Source organism: Macrotis lagotis, chromosome 1 (assembly GCF_037893015.1).
Source record: "Macrotis lagotis isolate mMagLag1 chromosome 1, bilby.v1.9.chrom.fasta, whole genome shotgun sequence".
Taxonomy (NCBI): Eukaryota; Metazoa; Chordata; class Mammalia; order Peramelemorphia; family Peramelidae; genus Macrotis; species Macrotis lagotis.
In genome coordinates, this window is record NC_133658.1 from 129069606 (window position 1) to 129090851 (window position 21246).

Genomic DNA, 21246 nt, shown 5'->3' on the forward strand with positions numbered 1-21246 from the left:
ATGAGGGTCCTTGCTTTTTCAAGGTCACCCAATAAGGCAAAGAAAAACTCTGGATTCCTATCCAGAAAGTTATTTCTTTCCTTTCCTTTATGACTCACAAGTTGGTCATGAAAGATAACTAATTGCAAAGGCCTGTTTAGACCTGGGTGAGGGTAAGCTTACCATAAATATGAATGCAGAGACTCAATTTCCTGTCAAAAACAAGCACAGCTAAGGAAACAAAACATTGTATTGCTATAATTGGACCTCCAGCACCATACCACTTCCATCCTATTTCAGAAAGGAAAAGAGTAACTGTAAAGTTACTGTAAAGAAAACTAAAGTCACCATCGAACCCATCACCATCACCACCAGTCACTGTTTTAAATACTAATATGAAAAAGAAAGGCAATCCCTATCCTCAAGGAATTTACAATCTAATAGTACACAAAAGGAAGCTGAAAGGACAGAGGGGAAAGCTAGTCAGCCGAGTTCAGATTGCAAAGTGTTTAGAGAGACAGGAGGTCTACAGTAGGTCATCATCATCATCATCAAAATGTATATGGTGCTTTCAGTTTTGCAAAGAGCATATTATCTCATTTGATCCTCACAATTGTGAGAGGTGGGTGTTATGAGTATTCCCATTTTACAGTTAAGGAAACTGAGGCAAATCTAAAGTTTTAAGTGACTTACACAGCATCACGCAGTATCTGGAATCAGTTTTGAACTCTAATCTTCTTGACTGCAGGTCCAATGTTCTATCTACTTAATGATCACTATATGAGAACACTAAGCAGCAGCAAGCACCTCAACCACCACCCCTTCAGGCTCTGCTGGAAACAGCCTATGTCCTAGACTGCACAAACCAAGAGAATTTCATCATAATCCCAGAATCCTGGTCCTCAGAGTCATCATCATCATCAAGGGGAAGAATTCTTGTGGAGAAAAGATCCATACCCATCCCCATCAACCACCTGCCAAATGCCCAAGGATAAGTAAGCCCAAGAGCTTCCAGGCTGGCTGTGTCTTCCCTCCCCACCCACTCCCCATACCCTTAGAACACCAGGTCTTTTTAGCTGACTTTCAACTGAAACTTCCTCTATTTGTGGCCTCCCCCTTTAGAATGTGAACTTCTTGAGAACAGACAGTATTTTTTGCTTTTATTTTTATTGTTTTTGTTTTTACCCCTAGCACTTAGCACAGGAAGAGAACACAGGAAATGCTTAATAAAAACTTTTGAATCCAGGTAGAGCCTGGAGGACTAAGAAAGAATGGAAAATCCATTTAGTCAAGTGATTACTTAGAGTCCACCCCTTCCCCTTTTGTACCACTTCAGTCTCTGAGTAGGGATTGGGTTCATAGTTTAGCTCTGTTCCTGTAACACACCATCCCAGTTCCAAATCCAGACTCTCCTTGGGCTGGCTCCAGGCACTCTTGGCTTCTAAGGGCTTCCATTCTGTCCCCTCCCCACTCTTTTTTTTTAGGGTTTTTTTTTTTGCAAGGAAAATGGTGTTAAGTGGCTTGCCCAAGGCCACACAGCTAGGGAATTATTAAGTGTCTGAGACGGGATTTGAACCCAGGTACTCCTGACTCCAGGGCCGATGCTTTATCCACTGCGCCACCTAGCCACCACTCCCCTCCCCACTCTTACAAACTTGTTCCCAAAAAATTGCCATGACTAGAACTCCCAAGTCCATGAGGATCACATCTGGCACCTGAAGGTGAGGATAAGCAACTGAGAACAGAAGTAAACAGCCCCAGTCCTATTTCTTGGAGCTGAGGTAAGAAGAGGACAGCAGGGGGAGGCCAGTTCCACCCTCCTACTGGCCAGTTCCACCCTCCTACTGGTCAGTTCCTGATTTCTATGCTTAGCCAAAGAGAGGGCAGTGAAAGATGGTGGATTGGGTCAATCAAGGAGACTACTTCCACCCACATGATAAGGTCACAGTTTGCTCCATGTTAGTCAAACAAGTCCAGACTACATAAGGATAAAATGAGATAATAATTGTAAAGCACTTATCACAGTATATGGAAAACATTGTTATTATTGGGCTTCATTTTTCTCATCTCTAAAATGAAAATGTTAGACTGAATTATTTCTAACATTCCTTGCAGGTCTAACAAGCTATCTCTGATTCTATAATTCCCTTCCACCAGAGATATAAGGGAAAACTTTTGCACTAATGAAAGGTGAAGTACAAATAAATAGGAAGCAATATACAAAACTGCAAGACTGTAAATAGAAGAACAAAACCAAAACTGAATACTGTGCAAATACTGAATATCTTTAGGCAAAGAAAAGATATGAGAAGTATATAACTTCTTTACAAGGATGAGGGGTCTGCAGTGTTCAATGCTTCATAAATGTTAAACTTCTTTCATATGATGATTAGGTTTTGTTCAACTGTTTCCCCCCTTTTTTATTCTTTGTTATAAAGGGACTAATCTTAGGAGGGGCATAACAGCAGGCACATATAAGAAAATATAAGTGATTTAAAATAAAACATATCAATGAAAATTTATTTTTTAAAATAAAGAAAAAATAGACGTTAGTGTAGCATAACAGAACTTGAAATCAGAAGCCTTGACTTCAAGTTTTGGCTGTAAACCTTACAAGTTGAGTAATCTGTGGCAAAGTGCTTCAGTTTTCTGAGACTTAGTTTCCTTATCTTTAAAATTGCAATGATTTGGATAGAATGCCAGACCTAGAATTGGGAAGACGTGAGTTCAAATTTGACCTCAGGCACTTACTAGCTGAATGTCCCTGAATAAGTCATTTAACCTTGTTTGCCTCAGTTTCCTCATCTGTAAAATGAGCTAAGGAAGGAAAGGGCAAACCGCTTCAGTATCTTTGCCAAGAAAACCCCAAATGGAGCTAAGGAAAGTCAGATAGAAGGAATAAAGACAACAACCACCATCCTTCCTTCTTCCCAGTCCCATAAAAGTAACTCAAGTTGGCAAGTTCTTGTCTTTGTTTAGGGCAAATTCCAGGAGAAAGGCTTTTGTAACTGTTTCAAGGAAAGGGGTTTTGTAAACTTTAAAGTGTTGTTGTAAATGTGAGTTATTTCTCTTTAATTATAGAATCATAAGCTTAGAAGAGAATTTTAGAAATCATTAAGTCCAATCCCCACATTTTACTGAATAGGGAATGGAGGCAGAAAGAAGTAAATGACTTGGGGCAAAGCTAGCAGGTATCTAAGATGGGTCTTTGAAAGCAGGTCTTCAGGTCCAATCCCTTATCCACTATTCCAAGTTGCCTTCTAGAGAAGGGAGATACAGAACACGGATTTTTAGAGAAGGGCCAAGGAAGGAAAAGAGCAAAGACGCAGAACCCAGAGTGGAGAATGGAGGATGCCGTGATTGCCTTAGAAACCCCTCAACATCACCAATGGACCTCTGCTCTCCTGCTGACACCTAGTGGCCAACTACAGAAGCAGTGACCTGAGAACCGGTCCGGGAGGCAAGCAAGCCCTCTCATAGAGGCAATGAAACTGTAAGGGACCTTAAAAAAATCTCCACAAAGGCCATACCCTTTCCAGGACAGACAAAATAGGTCCTTGCGGTCAGCTTCATGGGGTCAGAGCAAGGCTGAAGACAATCACCTCCAACTCTTTGAGATTGTTGAGTTGTTGCTCCGACTCTCATGACCCTATTTGGGGTTTTCTTGCCAGATTTGCTGGAGTGATTTGCCATTTCCTTCTCCAGCTCACTTTGCAAATGAGGAAACTGAGGGAAACAAAGTTAAGTGACTTTCCTAGGGTCATACATCTAGGAAAGGATCTGAGACCAGATTTGAATTAGAGTCCTCCTGGCCAGTATTTTATCCATTGTGCCCTCTAGCTGCCTTGTGTGTATGTTTGCATTGACACATGTGTGCACACTCATACACATACACACACACACACACACACACACACACATACATATAGATTTACATCTTGAGTGGTTTCAGTTGTATCCAGTTCTTTGTGAACCTATCTGGAGTTTTCATGACAAAGATAATAGAGTAGTTTGCCATTTCCTTCTCCAGTTCATTTTACAGATGAGGAAACTGAGGCAAACAGGGTTAAGTGACATGCCCAGATCATACAACTAGTGTTTAAGGTCAAATTTGAACTCAGGACCTCCAGAGTTGGTGGTCTATCCACTTTATTACCTTGCTGCTCATCAGTTTCCTGGCCCCCCATCTAAAACCTGGATGTGTTTTCAGGAGACAAAGTCCATAGTGCTGAAAATGCAAATGTGGGGAAGTACAGAAGAGGAAGGAATACAGGACCCTAAATTCCTACCAAGGTGTCAACCTCCTAGACATCAGATTGTTTTCTAAGAAAATATTTACACAGGGATAAGTACAGTGGATTTAAAGACTGTACAACCAGGTTGGACTAAAGGCCAGAGACCAAAGGATCCTAACTTCAGCATTTGGTCCTGACCCAGACCTTTCTCCTCTTGGCTCCACAAAGAAAAACCAGCCAACTCAGCTACAATGACATGGAACTGCTAGAATATTCTTAATGCTAGTTGCCTTGCCTCTGAGATTATTTCTAGTTTATCCTGTCTGTATCTTGTTTGTACAAAGTTGTCTCTGTGAGTATGTTGTCTCCCCATGAGCTACTTGAGAGCAGAGACCACCATTTGTCGTCCTTTGTACCCCAAATGTTTAAGATACACAATAGGTTCTTAATAAATAATTATTGACTTGAAGGCAGAAATGCTTTTGTTTTGGGTTTTATACCCCCAAAATAGATATAGAATACTGCCTGTGCTAATAAATGCTTATTGACTTAAAGACAGAAATGCTTTTGGTCTTAATTTTATATCCCCAAAATAGGTATAGAATGGTGCCTGGCACACAAGTGCTCAATAAATTCTTATTGACTTAATGTGCATTATTACTATTGCAGAGTCAGAGGATCCCAGTTCTCTTAATGCCCATTAGTTCAAGAGGAAGCCCCTTCTCCAAAACTCCTAGGCAATGGTGATCCAGCTTCTACTTAGAAACCTCCAGGGACTGGAGTTCCTTACCTTCCAAGGCAGCTCACTGATCTTTTCCACCAAGATAAAACCCAGTCCCTGTTATGGAGAAGGAGTAGTGAGTGCCCACTATAATAAAGGTAATAGAGAATACAAACAGTTTGAAATCATTTATATTTTCTTCCAGCGGATTCACCATCTTGCAGAAGCAGTGTAGGACAATGGAAAAAACATTGAATGGGAAAGCAAAAGACGTGGGTTTTAGACCCAACTCTGCCACTGACTTGTTCTCTGCCATCAGGAAGTGCATCTCCTCCCTGACTTCAGTCTCCTCATCTGTAAAATTATAAATTGTACCAAACACATTCTAAGGTCCCAAGCTTGTCTATCTAGGATAGTTTCCAATTCTTAAGATTTGTATTTATTGAATGATAAGGAAGTAACTCAGGATCTTATTTGACACCATCAAAGACAAGACCAAAGCTTTGATTTCATTGATATAAAGAATACTTAGATGAGAAAACTCAATTTATCAATGTATCATCAGTACCATCTCTGACTAGTCTTAGAAAGAATCCTAGTGTACTTAGTAGGAGCATTTAAAAGGTAAAGGACTTGCCCAGAGTTATACAACCAGTACAAGTCAAAGATGAGACTTGAACCAAGGCCTTGAGTCCCACCGTGTCATAACGCCTCATATTTGAGACAGCAATGGCAAGGAATTCAAACTTGAAAGAAGAAAAAGACATCTCAATTATATTAGAGATAAACAAAAGTTGATTGACTGTCATTGTTTGTCAGGACTCAGAGAATTGAGAAAACAAAACCCAGTGGTGTAGAATCAACTGAACTGCAGTTTGTCCAGAATTCTTTCAGTCAGAAATATTCACTTAGAAGAACTGACATCTTCACTCATTCTGAGAAAAAGGTCTTATCCCTTTCCAAACTCAACCAATGGAACATCCATGTGGCAGCCTTTCTGCCACATTCTCTGTAGACCACCAAGTTAACTTCCTGAAAGAGATGAAGACTTTTCTTTGATTTCCTTTTCTTTCACAAGGAGTACTTTTGCTTCCAAGTCCTTTAACAGGAATGAGAGGCAATTGTGTCTACATCACACCCTAGGTCCTCCCAGAAGTCAGACTGTGCCCTAAATGGCATCCTCTACCTCTCCAACATCAAGCATTTGAAATGGGCTCCTTTGTCAACTTCAATTTGGCACACTCTTTGAGCTCCTCCTCCAGGACCTTGTTCCTCTTCTTCATTTCCTCCCTTGAGCTTTTCATATTTTGAAAACTGGTTTCCAGTTCAGAAGTCTTCTTCTTCTCTTGCTCCAATTCTTCATTTAGTCTCACTACCTTGGCCCAAACATCATAGTTCTCTTTCTCCAGGCTACAGAAGATGGGAAGAAAGAAAGAGATGAGACAACCTTAGGGACTGTCTTTAGACTCTTCCAGAGCTCTTCCCCAAGAAGCATTCTCCCATGCCTTTGTTCAACCAGTGACCTCCCAGTCTCCCAACACCAGTACAATTAACTTCTTGTTAGCATTCAATTTACCCCTGCCTCTGACCATTCAGCCAAATCCTACCCATGCTTCAGGGATTAATTAAATCCCATCTCCTCCATGACCAATATAGTTGGGAGTCAAATCCAGACTCTGCCACTTGTGGATCAAAAATACCTTCTTTGAGATACAGTTTAGTTATTTGTGAAATGAAGAAGATGATCTTTAAGGTTCATTCCCACTTTAACAGTTTATGCTTAATGTCCTAAATCCCTTTGGGATCAAATGCTTTAAAGCAAAATATACATGTTCTAAGTAAAGTACCTATGTTTGAGCTCTGCTTGATTCCTTCAGTTTTAACTGTACCTTCCCTCATTCCTTTATATCTATTTTGAATTTAATTATATTTTTATCCATATATGTAAATAAATATTTAAAAATATGCAAATGTCTTCCCAACCTCTCTAGCAAATTGCCCTTACTATTCTCCCAAACCTCTTTATTATTTTTAGTCTATCAGCAATCTCCTGCTGATGAACTTAAAATGAATGAGATATACATTTTTGAAAGTGCCCATTTGGGGATAGCAAGGTGACTCAGTGGTTAGAGCATTAACCCCAGAGTCAGGAGGACCTGAGTTCAAATGTCAGCTTCAGACATTTGATACTTACTAGCTGTTTGATCTTGGAAAAGTTTAACCTTAATGTCTTACAACGCCCCCCCCCAAAAAAAACTAACCAATGTAGGAATTTGATCTTGAGGGGTTTTTCCTTTTTTAAAAAATTGCGCAATAGTGAGGGGCAAAGGAAAGAGAGTCAACAAATACTTATAAAAACAAATTATTTTTAAAAAGCTAGCCCTCTATAAACTGGCTTCTGAATCAATAATTCAACTGGAATTGCCCTCTGCAAAGCTATAAATGATCTCTTAATTGGAAATTTCTAATGACTTTTTCCTTAATCCTCATACTTCTTGACCTCTCTATGGTATTTAACATTATTAATCATCTTTTCCTCCTGGACACTTCCTCTTCACTAAGTTTTCATGATTCTGTTCTATCTATCCAATCTATTTTTACTTTTGTTTCTGGTTATTCAGCTATGTTATGCCCACTAACTGTGCATGTTCCCCAAAACTGTCCTGGACCCTCTTTTAACTCTATACTATTTTATTTGATGCTCTCATCAGGTTCTGTGAATTTCATTATCTCTATGCAAATAATTCCCAGATTTACATATCTAACCTTAGCCTCTCTCCAGTTATAGTCACACATTGAACCAGTTGTACCATGGGCATCTTCAAACTCAACATCTCCAAACAGAAATTATTTTCTTTCCCCTCTCCCCAAGCCTTTCCTAATTCTCAATTAGATAGATATTCTATCTAGGAAAAGTAATCTTAGAAGGTATTGAAGGGTGGGAGAAAAGACCTCTTGAAGAAGGCAGAATCTGAGCAGAGTTTTGAAAAAAGTCAAGAGAGGAGGTGAAGAGAATACTCTAGGCATGTGGGACTGTCCATGAAAAAGCACATTAATTATCAGATGAAGTCTTCTTGTGTGATGAACAGCATGAAGCAAGTTTTACTGGATTATTGAACACGTATTAGGGAGTGAAGTATAAAAAGACAAGAAATGTAAAAGTGATCCAGGTTATAAAGTACTTAAAAATACAAAAGATTTTATGTTTGATCAGGGAGCTTACTGAGGTATAGGGAAAGGGATCATGAATGTGTGTGAAAGATAACACTATGGGCAGCTAGGTGCTGCAATGGATAGAGCATCAACCCTGAAGTCAGGAAGACTGTATTCAAATCCAGCCTCAGACATAGGACACTTATTAGCTGTGTGACCTTGGCAATTCACTTAACCCCACTTCCCCACATACACATATACATAAAAATAGAAATATCACTTTGGCAGCTAAGTGGAGAATGGACTGGTACTTGAGACAGGGAAACCAATTAGAAAAGAGATTCTTGGGGGCAGCTAGGTGGTGCAGTGGATAGAGTACTGACCCTGGAGTCAGGAGGACCTGAGTTCAAATCCAGCCTCAGACACTTAATAATTACCTAGCTGTGTGACCTTGGGCAAGCCAGTTAACCCCATTACCTTGCAAAAAAAAAAAACTAAGAAAAGAGATTCTTACAATAGTCCAGGCTCTATATAACCTATATCAAATTGATTGTTTGTCCTTCATTTCCAAAAAAGACACAACATCAGGGAGATAATGTCATGACAAGTACATGATTTAAATTTGAGTGAGAGGATGCTGTGCTATGTCACCAGTCTCACTTTCTCCTCCAGAGCCATCTGGGTCCAGTGGACAGATATGGATCAAGACAACAAGAGACGGCCCTGGATGCAAAACAATCAGGGTTAAGTGACTTGCCCAAGTCACACAGCTAATCAAATTGAAAGAAAGAAAATTTGGAACTTAGAATTTCAAAAAAAAATACCGCAAATTGATTGTACATGCAATTGTGAAAAAATAAACTAATAAATTTTACCTCTAAAAATAGTCTATGCATGTAGTAATGAGGACCTGAACAGGAGATTTGATTGTGTAAACTGAGAGAAGGGGATATATATATATACTAAAGATATTATGAAGGTCTTGGCAACAGAATGGATATGTGGGATGAGGTTGAATGAGGAATCCAGCACAATCCTGAGGTTTTGAACCTTGGGTGATTGGGAGAATGGTGGTGCACTCAACAGTAATAGCAAAGTCAGGGAAAGGAGAAGATTTTAGGCAAAATAAAATATCCCAAGGTCACAACCCAACATTATTAGTCTTTTAAAAAAAATACATTTTGCAGAGCTTGCCTCAGACACAAAATTTGCTAGTTAGGGATGTCTCCAAATCTTGAAGCAAATAACTAAATTCTATAATAAAGAGACCTTTTCCTAAAGGAGGCCCCAGATGCTGTGATTTTCATGTATGGCAAGCTCCGATGACAAATGGCAGTACTCTTTGGGCTTCAAAAGAGCATACTCATAGCCAGCCTGTTGAATGTCTTCTGCCACATTATCTGCCCATTGTCTTACCTTTTTATTCGTTCCTCATAGGCCTGTTTTTGAGATTCTACTTTCTTTGTGAGTTCTTCAATCACCTTCTGCAGGGACTCCTGGTCCTGCAGAGCAGACCCTTTATCCTCAGGGCTTATACTGGTCAGAGCATTGGTCTTGGAGGATGACTGGGAATCAACTGGGTTTGTTATGTGCCCAGCAGACGATGAGCAGGTGAGGACGCTTTTGTCTGGGGAAGTGGGCTCCAAGTCTGAACAGTGCTGCAGACCTTGTGACAGAGTTCTTTTGTGCCCGCTGGTTTTGCTTTCTGGGGAGGGGGACCAGAACTCTGTGTTGAAGATCTCCACTTTGCTGCTATTGTTGGTATGTTGAAAAGCTGAAGTTAAGAAACACTTCCTGTTTGGAAGCGTTTGAGTCCTTTTTCGAGATTGCAGCTTCCAGGATCCTGATAGCTCCCTAGAGATTTTACTGGTCTCCAATTCCAAGTCAGCTCCCTTTAGGCCAGTGGAACTGTTGCTATCGGCATCACTGGTCTGAAAAATAAAACCTCAAATGTTAACTGGATTTTAACCAGCTCAATAATGCCAAGATAAAAATCAGAAATTTGAAAATGAATGTCCCTCCCTGACTGCATTGTTTATGGGTCTCCTAATAATAACTACTTTTCTTTATCAAATCTGGTTCTGCCCATCAGAGTTCCTTAGCTTTGCCTCTGGATCTCAGTTTCTTCATTTTTTAAATCATGGGCTTGTGCCAAATGATCTCAAAAAGGTCCCTTCCAGTTTTAAATTCTGTGATTCTATAAGTAACACACTTTTTTGAACCTCTTTGGGTCCAGACTCAAAATAGCAAACTTCTTTGAACAATAGAGTTTTTGTGGAGTGTGTATCTGTGGGTGTGTATCAAATTCTGTGATTCTATAAGTAACACATTTTTGAACCTCTTTGGATACAGACTCAAACTAGCAAACTTCTTTGGACAATAGAGCTTTTGTGGAGTGTGTATCTGTGGGTGTGTGCCCATACCTCCTGGAAAGTGAAATTGCAAAGAGCAGTTGGGTGGCACAATGGACAGAACACTAGGCTTGGAATCAAAAAGACTATTTTCCTAAGTCAAATCCAGCTTACTAGCTACAAGACTCTGAACAATTCACTTAATTGTTTGCCTCAGTTTCCTCATCTATAAAATGAGCCAGAAAAGGAATGATAAACCACTTCACTGCCTTTACCAAGAAAACCTCAAATGCCATCACAAAGAGTCCAGACACAATTAAAATGACTGAACAACAACAAAATATAGACTGGGAAGAAATATGAAATACAAAAGGAAAGTAATCAATGCCAATAAAGGAACTTAAGGAAGAAATCAGAATCTAACATTTAGGAAAGTGGTGGCCAGGGAGTTGTGTTTTGTCCTTAGGTATGTTAGGTGCTGAAAATACAAAGAAAACAATCAAATGGCACTTGCCCTCAAAGAGCCCACCTTTCAATAGAGGTAGATACCAGGTATATAGATAAGCATAAATGAAGGAAATTTAAGAATTCTTCTTTTCCTTCTAGGTCCAGTTAAGGAATCATCTCCTTCGTGAAGACTTTCTCTTTATACCTGGGTGTTAGTACTTTTCTTGTTTCCTGTTTTACTATATATAATAGCTTGCTTTGTATATTTTGCATATTGTCTCCCCATTAGACTGTAAGCTCCTTGAGAACAGGAACTTAGCACAATTCTGGCCCAAAGAATAATGCTTAATAAATGTTTATTGATTAGTCATTTGATTTTTCTCTTCTTAGTTTACTTTGTATTATACTTATTCATGAATAAGTTATATATATATATATCCCCACCAATTGAATAGAAGCTCCTTGAGGACAGGGATTGTCTCACTTAAGATAATACTAACAAATACCTGGGGAAGGAAACACAAGGAAGACTTCATAGAGAAGATGTGCTATCTAAACACTGAAGGGAAACAAAGATTCTGAAATGCAGATTAAAAAGAGAATGCATTTCAAAGATGAAAAATAACTTGTGAGGAGTCTTAAGAAATATATTGAAGCATATTTCATTTTCATTTTCTTTGTATTTCTTACCTTTTTGTAATATGACTAAATGGGGAAATATGTTTATATTTTATGATTTTATATATTAACATATATATGTATATATACATATATGTATATATGTATGTATATATGTGTATATATGTGTATATATATGTATGTATGTATATATATATATATATATATATATATACTGGATATTTCTGACCTCAATGAGTTTAGTTGGGAGAAAAAGATTAGAAGAAAGAGAATTTAGAACTGAACATTTTTTTTAAATTTGAAGAAAATAATGAAGTTTTGCATTTTGAAAAATGATTAATGAACTAGTTTAGCTAGAATTTAAAGTTATGGTAATAACAAGAAATATGCCTGAAAAGGTAGGTGGAGAACCTGACTGTGCAGTGGCTTAAATAATAGATCAAGAAGTTTGTATTTTTCCTATATGGAATAGGACTGGGTTTCTGGAAGCACCCTGGGCTCCAGTAAGTGAGCTCTTACTTTATCTTGTTTGAAACCAGACCTTCATATCACTTTTTAGTCACCATTTTGGATCCATACTGGATTCCCTACCCTCTGTATTTTTCAGCTCCCCATATATACTGTCTTTACCCATTCTAATGATAGAATACAACCCAATTAGACACCTTGAGCACAGGAAATATATTCTTTCTTAACATAATCACTCATAGTAAGCATTAATGAATGCCTTATCATTCATTCATCCATCCCCATTCATTCAATAATGAACCATGAGAGATTATTGAGGAAAGGAGGTACACAGAGTTGTGCCCAAGGAAGATGATTTTAACAATAATGTGAAAAATATATTAGAAAAGATAGACCAGTTACAGGGAAACTAATTAGGCAGATCAGCTCTCTTCTAGTTCAGAAGAGATGTGTTTCTTAAAATAGTGAGTTAAAGAGGATCTTTGTTTTGGACTGTTTAGAATAAAGCAGTGGATTGATCAAAGTGACATGAATAAGAGAGCTTTTCTACTCTGAGATAAATTGTACCTTACCATCTGATTAAAACTATCTGTTTGAGGTATGGAGGAATCCTCAGCAGCATCCCAGCCAACTGAACTCCGAGGCACTGGAGACTTCTTGGAGTCATGTTTCTGGGTAGGTGGAGATGGAGGAGTATCCTTGGATTTGGGGAAGAGTACTTCATGGTCCCGAATCATCATGGTCATCACTCTTTGTATCTGGAGAGTCCCTGAAAGAGAAGACATGGCAAAATAGTTTCAGGCATCCTCAAACACAATATCCTGAATTCATATAACTGAATGAAATCCTAGTAATACCGGCAGTCTTTCTGCAATCCAAAATTGTGATCTATGTGTGCATTTGCCACTCATGTTCCCACTTTAAGAAAACCCAATATTAGAAAATCCAAGTTGCGGAAACCTATAAATTTCAATCTGGGTTCCACATCCCCAAAAGATATACCAGTTTTATATAAGATTAAGTTCTCTCTAATAATCTCTCTGGATAATACAAATGGGAAAATCCAGTAGCAGTCCTCCCCTAGGATGCTCTGGCTCCTCATTGGTTCCTAGGTACTAATCCCCATTCAAACTGGGATGCATGCTACCTCAAGAAAGGTAGGCCCACCCAAACTCATTGAGGGATAGGAAGAGTAAAAGGTTTTGCTTTCACTTGCATGAACAAAAGAGCATGGTCTTCTTAGCCATGGAAGGAAGCAGAAAGTACAGTGGATTTGCTGTGGGAGAACCTGAATTCAAAGCTATTTGATCCTTAACAAATTACTTGACCTGTTGGAATCTAGTTCCTCATCCAAACCCAGGACAAAAAAATATTTATACTATTTGTCTCACAGAGATGTGAAAAATACTTTGTCTACTTTAATGATCTGTAGAAATAAGAGTCAGTGTTATTTAATTTCTGTATATCTCTCAGCCTGGTATCCATAAACTGTAACTCTCTGGTCAATTGTGGTTCTTCCATTTGTAGCTTCCAACCTGTACAAGTCTCTAATTTCAATATTAAAATACTATATTTCATCAGGCTCTATGAATCCCACAACAGCTGTATGAGTCTTTGGATTAGGGGCAATTGCATCTATGACTTTTAATTCCCATGGGGGCAGCTAGGTTACAGTGAATAGAGCACTGACCTTGAAGTCAGGAGGATGGAAGTTTGAATCCAACCTCAGACACTAGACATTTACTACCTCTATGACCTTGGGCAAGTCACTTAACCCTGACTTAATCCTGATTGTCTCACATCCAGGGCCATCTCCAGATGTTCTGGTTCATATCTGACCACTGGACACAGATGACTCCAGAACAGAAAGTGAGACTGGTGACTCAGCACAGCGCCCCCTCACTCAGATCCCATTCATGTGCATGTCATGGCATCATCTCCTTAATGTCATGGTCTTCTTCGATAAGGAAGGACAAATGTCTGTATCAGCTCCTGTGACTAGGAACCCATTGCTCTGGATCAAGTTCTCAATTTCTATATGGTGAGTTCATTTATTCCTCCTCTGAGCCTCCCAATATACACAGGATGATGGAAACGATCAGATCAGGTATGCTGAGAGTGCTATCTTTCCTTATATCTAGCCCTAGAAAAGCTGAGGAGTCACAGGGAGGTTGGTGCAACACTAACTACAGCTTCCTAAGAAACATCAGATTTGGAGAATCTGAGAAGAATCACCAGAGAACCTGGACTTCAATTCCACTCCAGTCCTCACTTGTGAATCCATGCAAGTTTATTTCTCAGTTCTAAGCTTCAGTTTGCTTCTCTGTAAAATGTAGTTGGTCTTGATCACTAAGGTTCTAGTTTGAAATTCTGAAACTGAGATGACCTGGGTTCAGCTTTGTAGTCAGTCACCAAGTGAGAAAATAAAACCCAAATATCCTGACCATCCCTCCATGTCACCCAAACATCTTATATTATCAGATATAATGGAAAGAATGGCATTAGGAATTGAGATGTCAAATGATCCTGGGTCTAATCTGGCTCTGTCTATTTGGAAATTATACCTATGGCAAGTCAATTATCTGCTGTGAGATCACTTTCCTAAATTGTAAAATAAAGATGAGAATGTGTGACTGTAGGCAAGTCACTAAACCCCACTGACTTGCAAAAACCCTCCAAAAAAAACAAAAGTGAAGTGAAACTTGTTCTCAAAGAACTTACATTTTATTAGAAAATGCTGATTTTTTACCCTGTCTATTTTGCCACATTGAAATCACTTCTATCCTTAAGAACCTTATTTTTCTCATCTGTAAAATGGAGAGACAATCACCCTGCTATCTCAAACTATTGATAAGTAGATCAATCAATCAATTATCAAACATTTCTTACATACATACTAGGCACCAAGGACTTTGAAAGGTGTTAGGATATAAGGATAAAAATGAAACAACCCTTGATCTCAAGGAATTTAAATAAGATAGTATATAAGATTTACTTGCAGAACTGTAAAGTACTATTCAGTTCAACTCCACAGACATTTATTAGATATTTCTTGTGTTTAAATAAGACTTGGTCCTTGCCTTTCTTGAGTTTATAGTCTAATAGGAGATAAAACACAAACCCATAAGAGACACATGCATCTGATAAGTGCATAAAGATTATACATGATAAGTGGAGCAAACATCTTCCCTCTTGAGGATCATCTATAGAAAGTTACTTGGAGGCACTAAAGTTACATACTTTGGCCATGGACACACAGCTAATATGTGTCAGAAACAAGACTTGAATCCAGATCTTCCATATGCCAAAGCTCTCTCTCTCCATTGCACCATCCTACCTCTAACAGGCATTTTTATTACTAATAACCAGAAATTTCATGTCATAGGATCATAAATTTAGAGCTAAAGGAGTCCTCAAAAATATAGAGTTCACCTTCTTCATTTGACAAATGAGGAAATGGGGCTAAAAGGGATCTGATGACTTATCCATAATCAATTAGTATCTGAGCAAATAGTTGAAATCTGGTCTTGCAGCCACTATGTCACAAATGCAGATCTACGTAGAACGTATATGTATAACAAACATTATGGGACTAGAGTTTGCAAAATAAATATGTCTAGAGAAGTGTCACATCATTTAGGGATATAAATGATGTTATCTTCATTGAATATGAGAAACAAATAATAGTGTATAGGTTATTTAATATGCATATGATAAATAATATGTAAATATAAATATTTATATTTATTAAAGTAAGGTTACAATAATGTTAAGGTTGTGGGGTCCATTCTAGAAGAAAGGGAGAGAGGATCTTAGAGCTAGAATTGGAAGAATCTTAAAGGTCATCTAGTCCAACTTGTTTTTGTATAAATAATACATATATATATATATATATATATGTAGAGAGAGAATATAAAACTTGTTTTTGTATATAACAGATATTGCTTATATGTTTAGATATAGAAATATAGATTTATATATGGATTTTTTTTCAAATTGCTCTGTCTCATGAGCCAATTCATACCTGTCATGATCACAGCAGGATCTTCTACCTTGGGCCTGATAAGGTTCACGCCAATCACAGTGGCTAGATTGTCCACACACATCTTATTAACTGCACAGTTCAACTGGATTTCATGTAGGAACCTAACAAAAAAAAAATACATTCCACGGGGAAAATTAGCTTAGCAAAATAAAGCCTTCATGATGTCTACAAAATTCCTAGTATTAGGTCTGAGGGATTTAGCTCACCACTGATGTCTTTAATTTCACTAATGAAAAATACTCTAGTGCTAATTTAAAATCTTCTGGGAGTACAGGTACCAGCATGGAGTATACAGAGATGCTATTCGAACACTGGGAAAAGGAAAGAGAGGTGGGATCTCACCTGGCCTTTCATCTATTTTTATAATCTCCATTCCTCCCTCCATTACCTCTCCCTTTCTTAGCAGTTCTCACATTTACAAACCTAGAAATGACAATGAATGAAAATATGTTTTGTTGTTGTTTGTTTGTTTTTGCTTTTTCTTGAAGGAGAAAAGGAAAATTAAGAGGGAATGATTCCATAGATTAGAGACTTCAGTCTAAGAATACTTAGCCAATTGGGTCCAGATCTTCTTTTGTATACACAAATATACAAAATATATATGTGGTATACGAAGCATTCAGTATGTATTTAATATAATATTTATTAAGTTGCATAGATTAGTAAAAAAAATAAAATCAATAGCTAATATATTACTAAGGGCAGCTAAGTGGTGCACTGAATTGAGTATTAGGCCTGGAGTCAGGAAGGCTCAGGAAGCCTGAGTTCAAATCACATCTCAATTACTTATTAGCTCTGTGACCCAGGGCAAATTCACATAATCCTCTTTGCCTCAGTTTCCTCATCTATCAAATGAACTAAAAAAGCAAATGGTAAACTACTCCAATGTCTTATGCCAAGAAATCCCTGAATGAGATCACAAAGAATCAGACACAATTTAAAAATGACCAAACAACATATTATTAAGTATCATATTTTATATACTCCATGGACTCAAGGGAAGGACTCTTGAGGTTCATTGTGAACAATGGAATGATTCCCCAAGGAAGATAGCAAAATAATTGTTACTCCAGGAACTTTTAAAATAAGGTCACAACAATCATAGGATCAAAGAGCTGCAATGGGGAGGATCTTAAAGGTCATCTAGTCCAACTTCCTAATTTTAAGAAGGAGAAACCTGAGGCCAGAGGAGTGCCCAATGTCAGATATTGTGTCATATATGCAGTATATGTAAGGTGTGTATGTGTGTTTATCAAACATATATAAAACATATCCCAAAGATGAAATTTGAACCCAGGACTCCTACTCTAAATTTACTGGCATCTGAGATTTCTGAGTTTCTGCCTTTCAAACCCAGTCTTTTGAACTTGTAAGCACCATTAGGGTCAAGGTCTTCAGGGGAAGGAGTAGACACAACCAATTAACCCCCAAAACCACACAGAACCTTGGTTGGAGTGTGAAGAAACCTTAGAATTCATCTAATCTAGGGGCCGCTAGGTGGCACAGTGGATAGAACACTGGCCTTGGAGTCAGGATTACCTGAGTTCAAGTCTGGCCTCAGACACTTAATAATTGCCACTTAACCCCATTTCCTTGCAAAAACTAAAAAAAAAAAAATCATCTGATCTAATCCCTATTTACATTTGGATCCTTCTTAACACCTAATTATCTAGTCAATACTAGAAGGCTGCCATTATTAGGAAGGTCATGTGAGATCAAGGAGGTTCCACAGAAGAAATTCTGGCTCAGGGTCCCTTATGGGAGTCTATCACTGTGGGCCCCAAACATTTCAACCTCTTTATTACAAAAGTGCTTCCTGCTGATCTCACTGAAAATCCGGAAAGTTATATCTTTAGGTTTTTGATCTTCCCAGCCAAGCCAGCAGAACACATACCTACAGATGTAACTCAAAAGGTTGTAATTGTCTCTGGGAAGACTGGAAATCTGCTTCATCAGCTCCTGGTGTGCCTAGAGAGAATCAAAATGAAAAATTATAAATATATATGTGTGTATGAGGATAAATATATAGATATATAGATATCATACTCTATGAATTCAAGCAAGGACTCTTGAGATTCACTATGAAAATTGGAATGATTCCAAGGGACATGAGCAGCCCTGAGGTCTCCAGGAAATTTTAAAATAAGGTCACAACATCAGTGTGGTAGTGTCCAATCTAGAAGGAAGGATTAGAGGATCATAGATCTAGAATTGGAAGAACCTTAAATTTCATCTAGTCCAACTTCCTAACTTTACAAAGGAGAAAATTGAAGTGTTTTATAGATAGATAAATAGATAGATATAGATATACACATTCATAAACATATACATATAGACACCTATATTATGTGTATATAGATGTATAGTATATATATATATATATATATATATATATATATATATATTCCCAATCCTAAAGTTCATATTATAATAGCTTATATTTCCTAGTGTTTTGAAGTTCCAGGAATATTTAAGTTCCATGAGGGTAGGGGGCTGTTTGGTTTTTTAAATTTATATATTCAGGTTTTTTCCTATTTTGTATGCCCAGAGTAGACACTTAATAAACACAGATTCAATTGAATTAGTAGGCAGAATAGCATAGTAAGCAGGAAGACTGGACCTGAGGGTGGAATACTGGCATTGCCACTTAGTTCCCAAGTCATTTAACTTCTCTGAGACCTCAGTTTCTTTATCTAAAAATGGGAAGGTTAGACTAAATGAGTTCTAAGTTGTTTTCCAGCTTGAAAACTGTGGTCCCATGATTCTATGATTTGTTCTGAGCCTATGAGCCTATGATTTGTTGATTAAATCAAATTGGATGAAAGTTTTTGAAAAACTTTACTCACAACAGTCCAGTGAGACAGAGTAATATGGAAAGGATATTTACCATATGTTAGAGCTGGCGATACAAATACAAACAATCAAACAGTCCCTGCCTTCAAGAAGGGCATTATTCTAATTAGTAATGTAATTCTAAAATCACATTCTACTAAGACAATAGCATTCTGTTATTTCTCTCTGTTCATTCTCATCTAATTTGACGCACCAAAATGTTTATCTTGTCAATGTGATTTTGGATCCTGACTTTCATCATACAATGTGTGAGTTAATTACACCCAGTTCTATACAGCTTTTTCATCATATGTAACTTAATGTACTTCCACCCAAGATATTTTTAAAAATTCAACAACAAGAGAAACACAGATCTCCAGAACACTGAGCTAGAAGTCTGAAGAAAGAAAGCCCTAATGGATATCATCAACATCTCATAATGGAAAGTCTTACTGGACTTTCTGGCTTTGAATTCTCACCTGGAATCTAACCAGCTAACCAGCTAAATGATCCCAGGGCATCTCATTTCCCTTCTAAAGGAAAAAATACTGGCACTTTGCAATGAAGAAAGTGTTCTGCAAACTTTCAAAGAGCTACAACAAAGAGTCACCATTTATCTGTTAGGCTATAAGGCAAATCAAGAACCCTTCCTAAATAGCGCCTTTTCCTTGTCTTTCAAAGGAAAGGTAATATCCAAAAAACCAAATCATCAGGGTTTTTTGAATTTCAAAGGAACTGATATATAAGTAATGACTATGAAAAGGTTATTTACTTGCCCACAAATGCAAGTAGTTTTATTGCAAATTAACTAAATGAAAAATAGTTTTATTATTAGATGGAGAAGGCAAATGAAAGTTATTTCTTCAGAATTTCTTACACTTCGCTTCAGGCAGGAAATGAAAATCAAACTATTTTGGGCCAGAGAATAAAAGGGACTTCTGGGGGAAATCTCTAAGATGGCTGAAAAGCTTTTTCCTCTTTGGTAATTGTTAGAAATAAAAGACTACCAGATCTTATCTGATTTCTTCATCTTTATTTTGCAGGGTTGGAAATGAACTCCACAGTCCCTTCTAGCTCTGAATCTGATTATTCATTGGGACAGCAGAAAATCCCAACTAAGAGAATTATATTGTGTATTTAACTTAGCTATCTCTAAAACTCATCTTCCTTGGTAAAACAGAGAATTAGAATCCAGACCCCAGGCTCCTTCTATTTTATCATGTAGTCAGAGTTCTTTTTAATTGGGAACCAGAGTCAAAAGGGACCTAAACATGAAGGAAATTTTGAAAAATAAAAAATAAAAAAAACTACTCTCTAAATCTACCAAAGGATTATCTACATCTTGGTAACAAGAGAATTTGCTTGTTCTTCCTTTGGGCAACCTCAGTTTTTTTAGAAATGTTGAGGGGGGGGATCTGTGGTTAACTTTTTAATCTGACTACAATGAGTTTATTGTTGCTCATGGGTATATTATCAAGGATGAGGGAAAAAAAACCAGTCCTTTGCTAGTGAAAAACCACAGCTTGCTCTCTCTTAGCACCAGCTATTCATTTCACTTCTTAAAGAGCTAGTTTCAAAATTATCACCCCATAGGATCATAGGATCTCGTGTCAGATAGACTTTACAGATTATTTTGTCCTATCCCCTGTTTTATAGTGAAGGAAACTGAGGACAAGAGAATTTAACCCAAGATCACATAGTAAATGAGCAGCACAGTTGGTTCTAGACCCCAGGACCCTGATTCACAGTCCCATATTCTTTTCATTATAATTTACAGATAGTCACCCATTTACAAGTCCTCTGTCCCCTCCCCCCTTTAACTTTATTCTACTCCATCAAATAACAAAAGAGGCTGTAAGCATACCTTCTGAATACACCCGGTTACAATGGTCATAATAACCATAACAAGAAATATCTTTATGAGGCAGAAACAGTGGGTAGTGAGGGTTTGAGGTGATGGAGGAGAGTCTGATTAGCAAGGTCCCCTACTGCTGGAAAAGAGTTCCTGATCGTGCCTTTGAGTGAAATTGGAGAAAGCAGGGAGAACAGGCATGGTAATAGGTCTGGGAGAGGGAGGTCACTGCACTTCATGTCAGAGTGAGCTGGTGAAGGAGTGGAAGGTGAGGAAGCACCTGCCCTAGGGAAGTCAACATGAAAAAGGACAAGTACTAGGAGGACTCAAGTGTTCAGAGGACTCTCAGATAGTAAGAGAGGAATTAGATTAATTCAGCTGGACCCCAGAGCAAAGCAAAGGATGATAGGAGAAGAGAAGCAGATGCTGGCTCTGTATAAGGAAAGACTGACCAACAAATTCATGCCATTTTAATTGCATCGCAGATAGGCACCAAATTCACAGTGGGTCATATATTACCTATA

At 37.9% G+C, this 21246-nt stretch overlaps 1 protein-coding gene across 2 annotated transcripts in view; it reads right to left on the reverse strand.

Annotated features, from left to right (window-relative positions):
- Positions 1–1037: 1037 nt before the first annotated feature.
- Positions 1038–21246, reverse strand: part of ARHGAP25 (Rho GTPase activating protein 25) — a 118060-nt gene continuing 97851 nt past the window's right edge. For both annotated transcript variants that reach the window (XM_074207962.1, XM_074207971.1), the window contains exons 7-11: positions 17933–18006; positions 16018–16139; positions 12566–12762; positions 9505–10019; positions 1038–6345 (exon numbers count right to left, since the gene is read on the reverse strand). In XM_074207962.1, coding sequence (XP_074064063.1) covers positions 6132–6345; positions 9505–10019; positions 12566–12762; positions 16018–16139; positions 17933–18006 — 1122 coding nt within the window. In that variant the 3' untranslated portion in view covers positions 1038–6131. The remainder of the gene's footprint in view (positions 6346–9504; positions 10020–12565; positions 12763–16017; positions 16140–17932; positions 18007–21246) is intronic.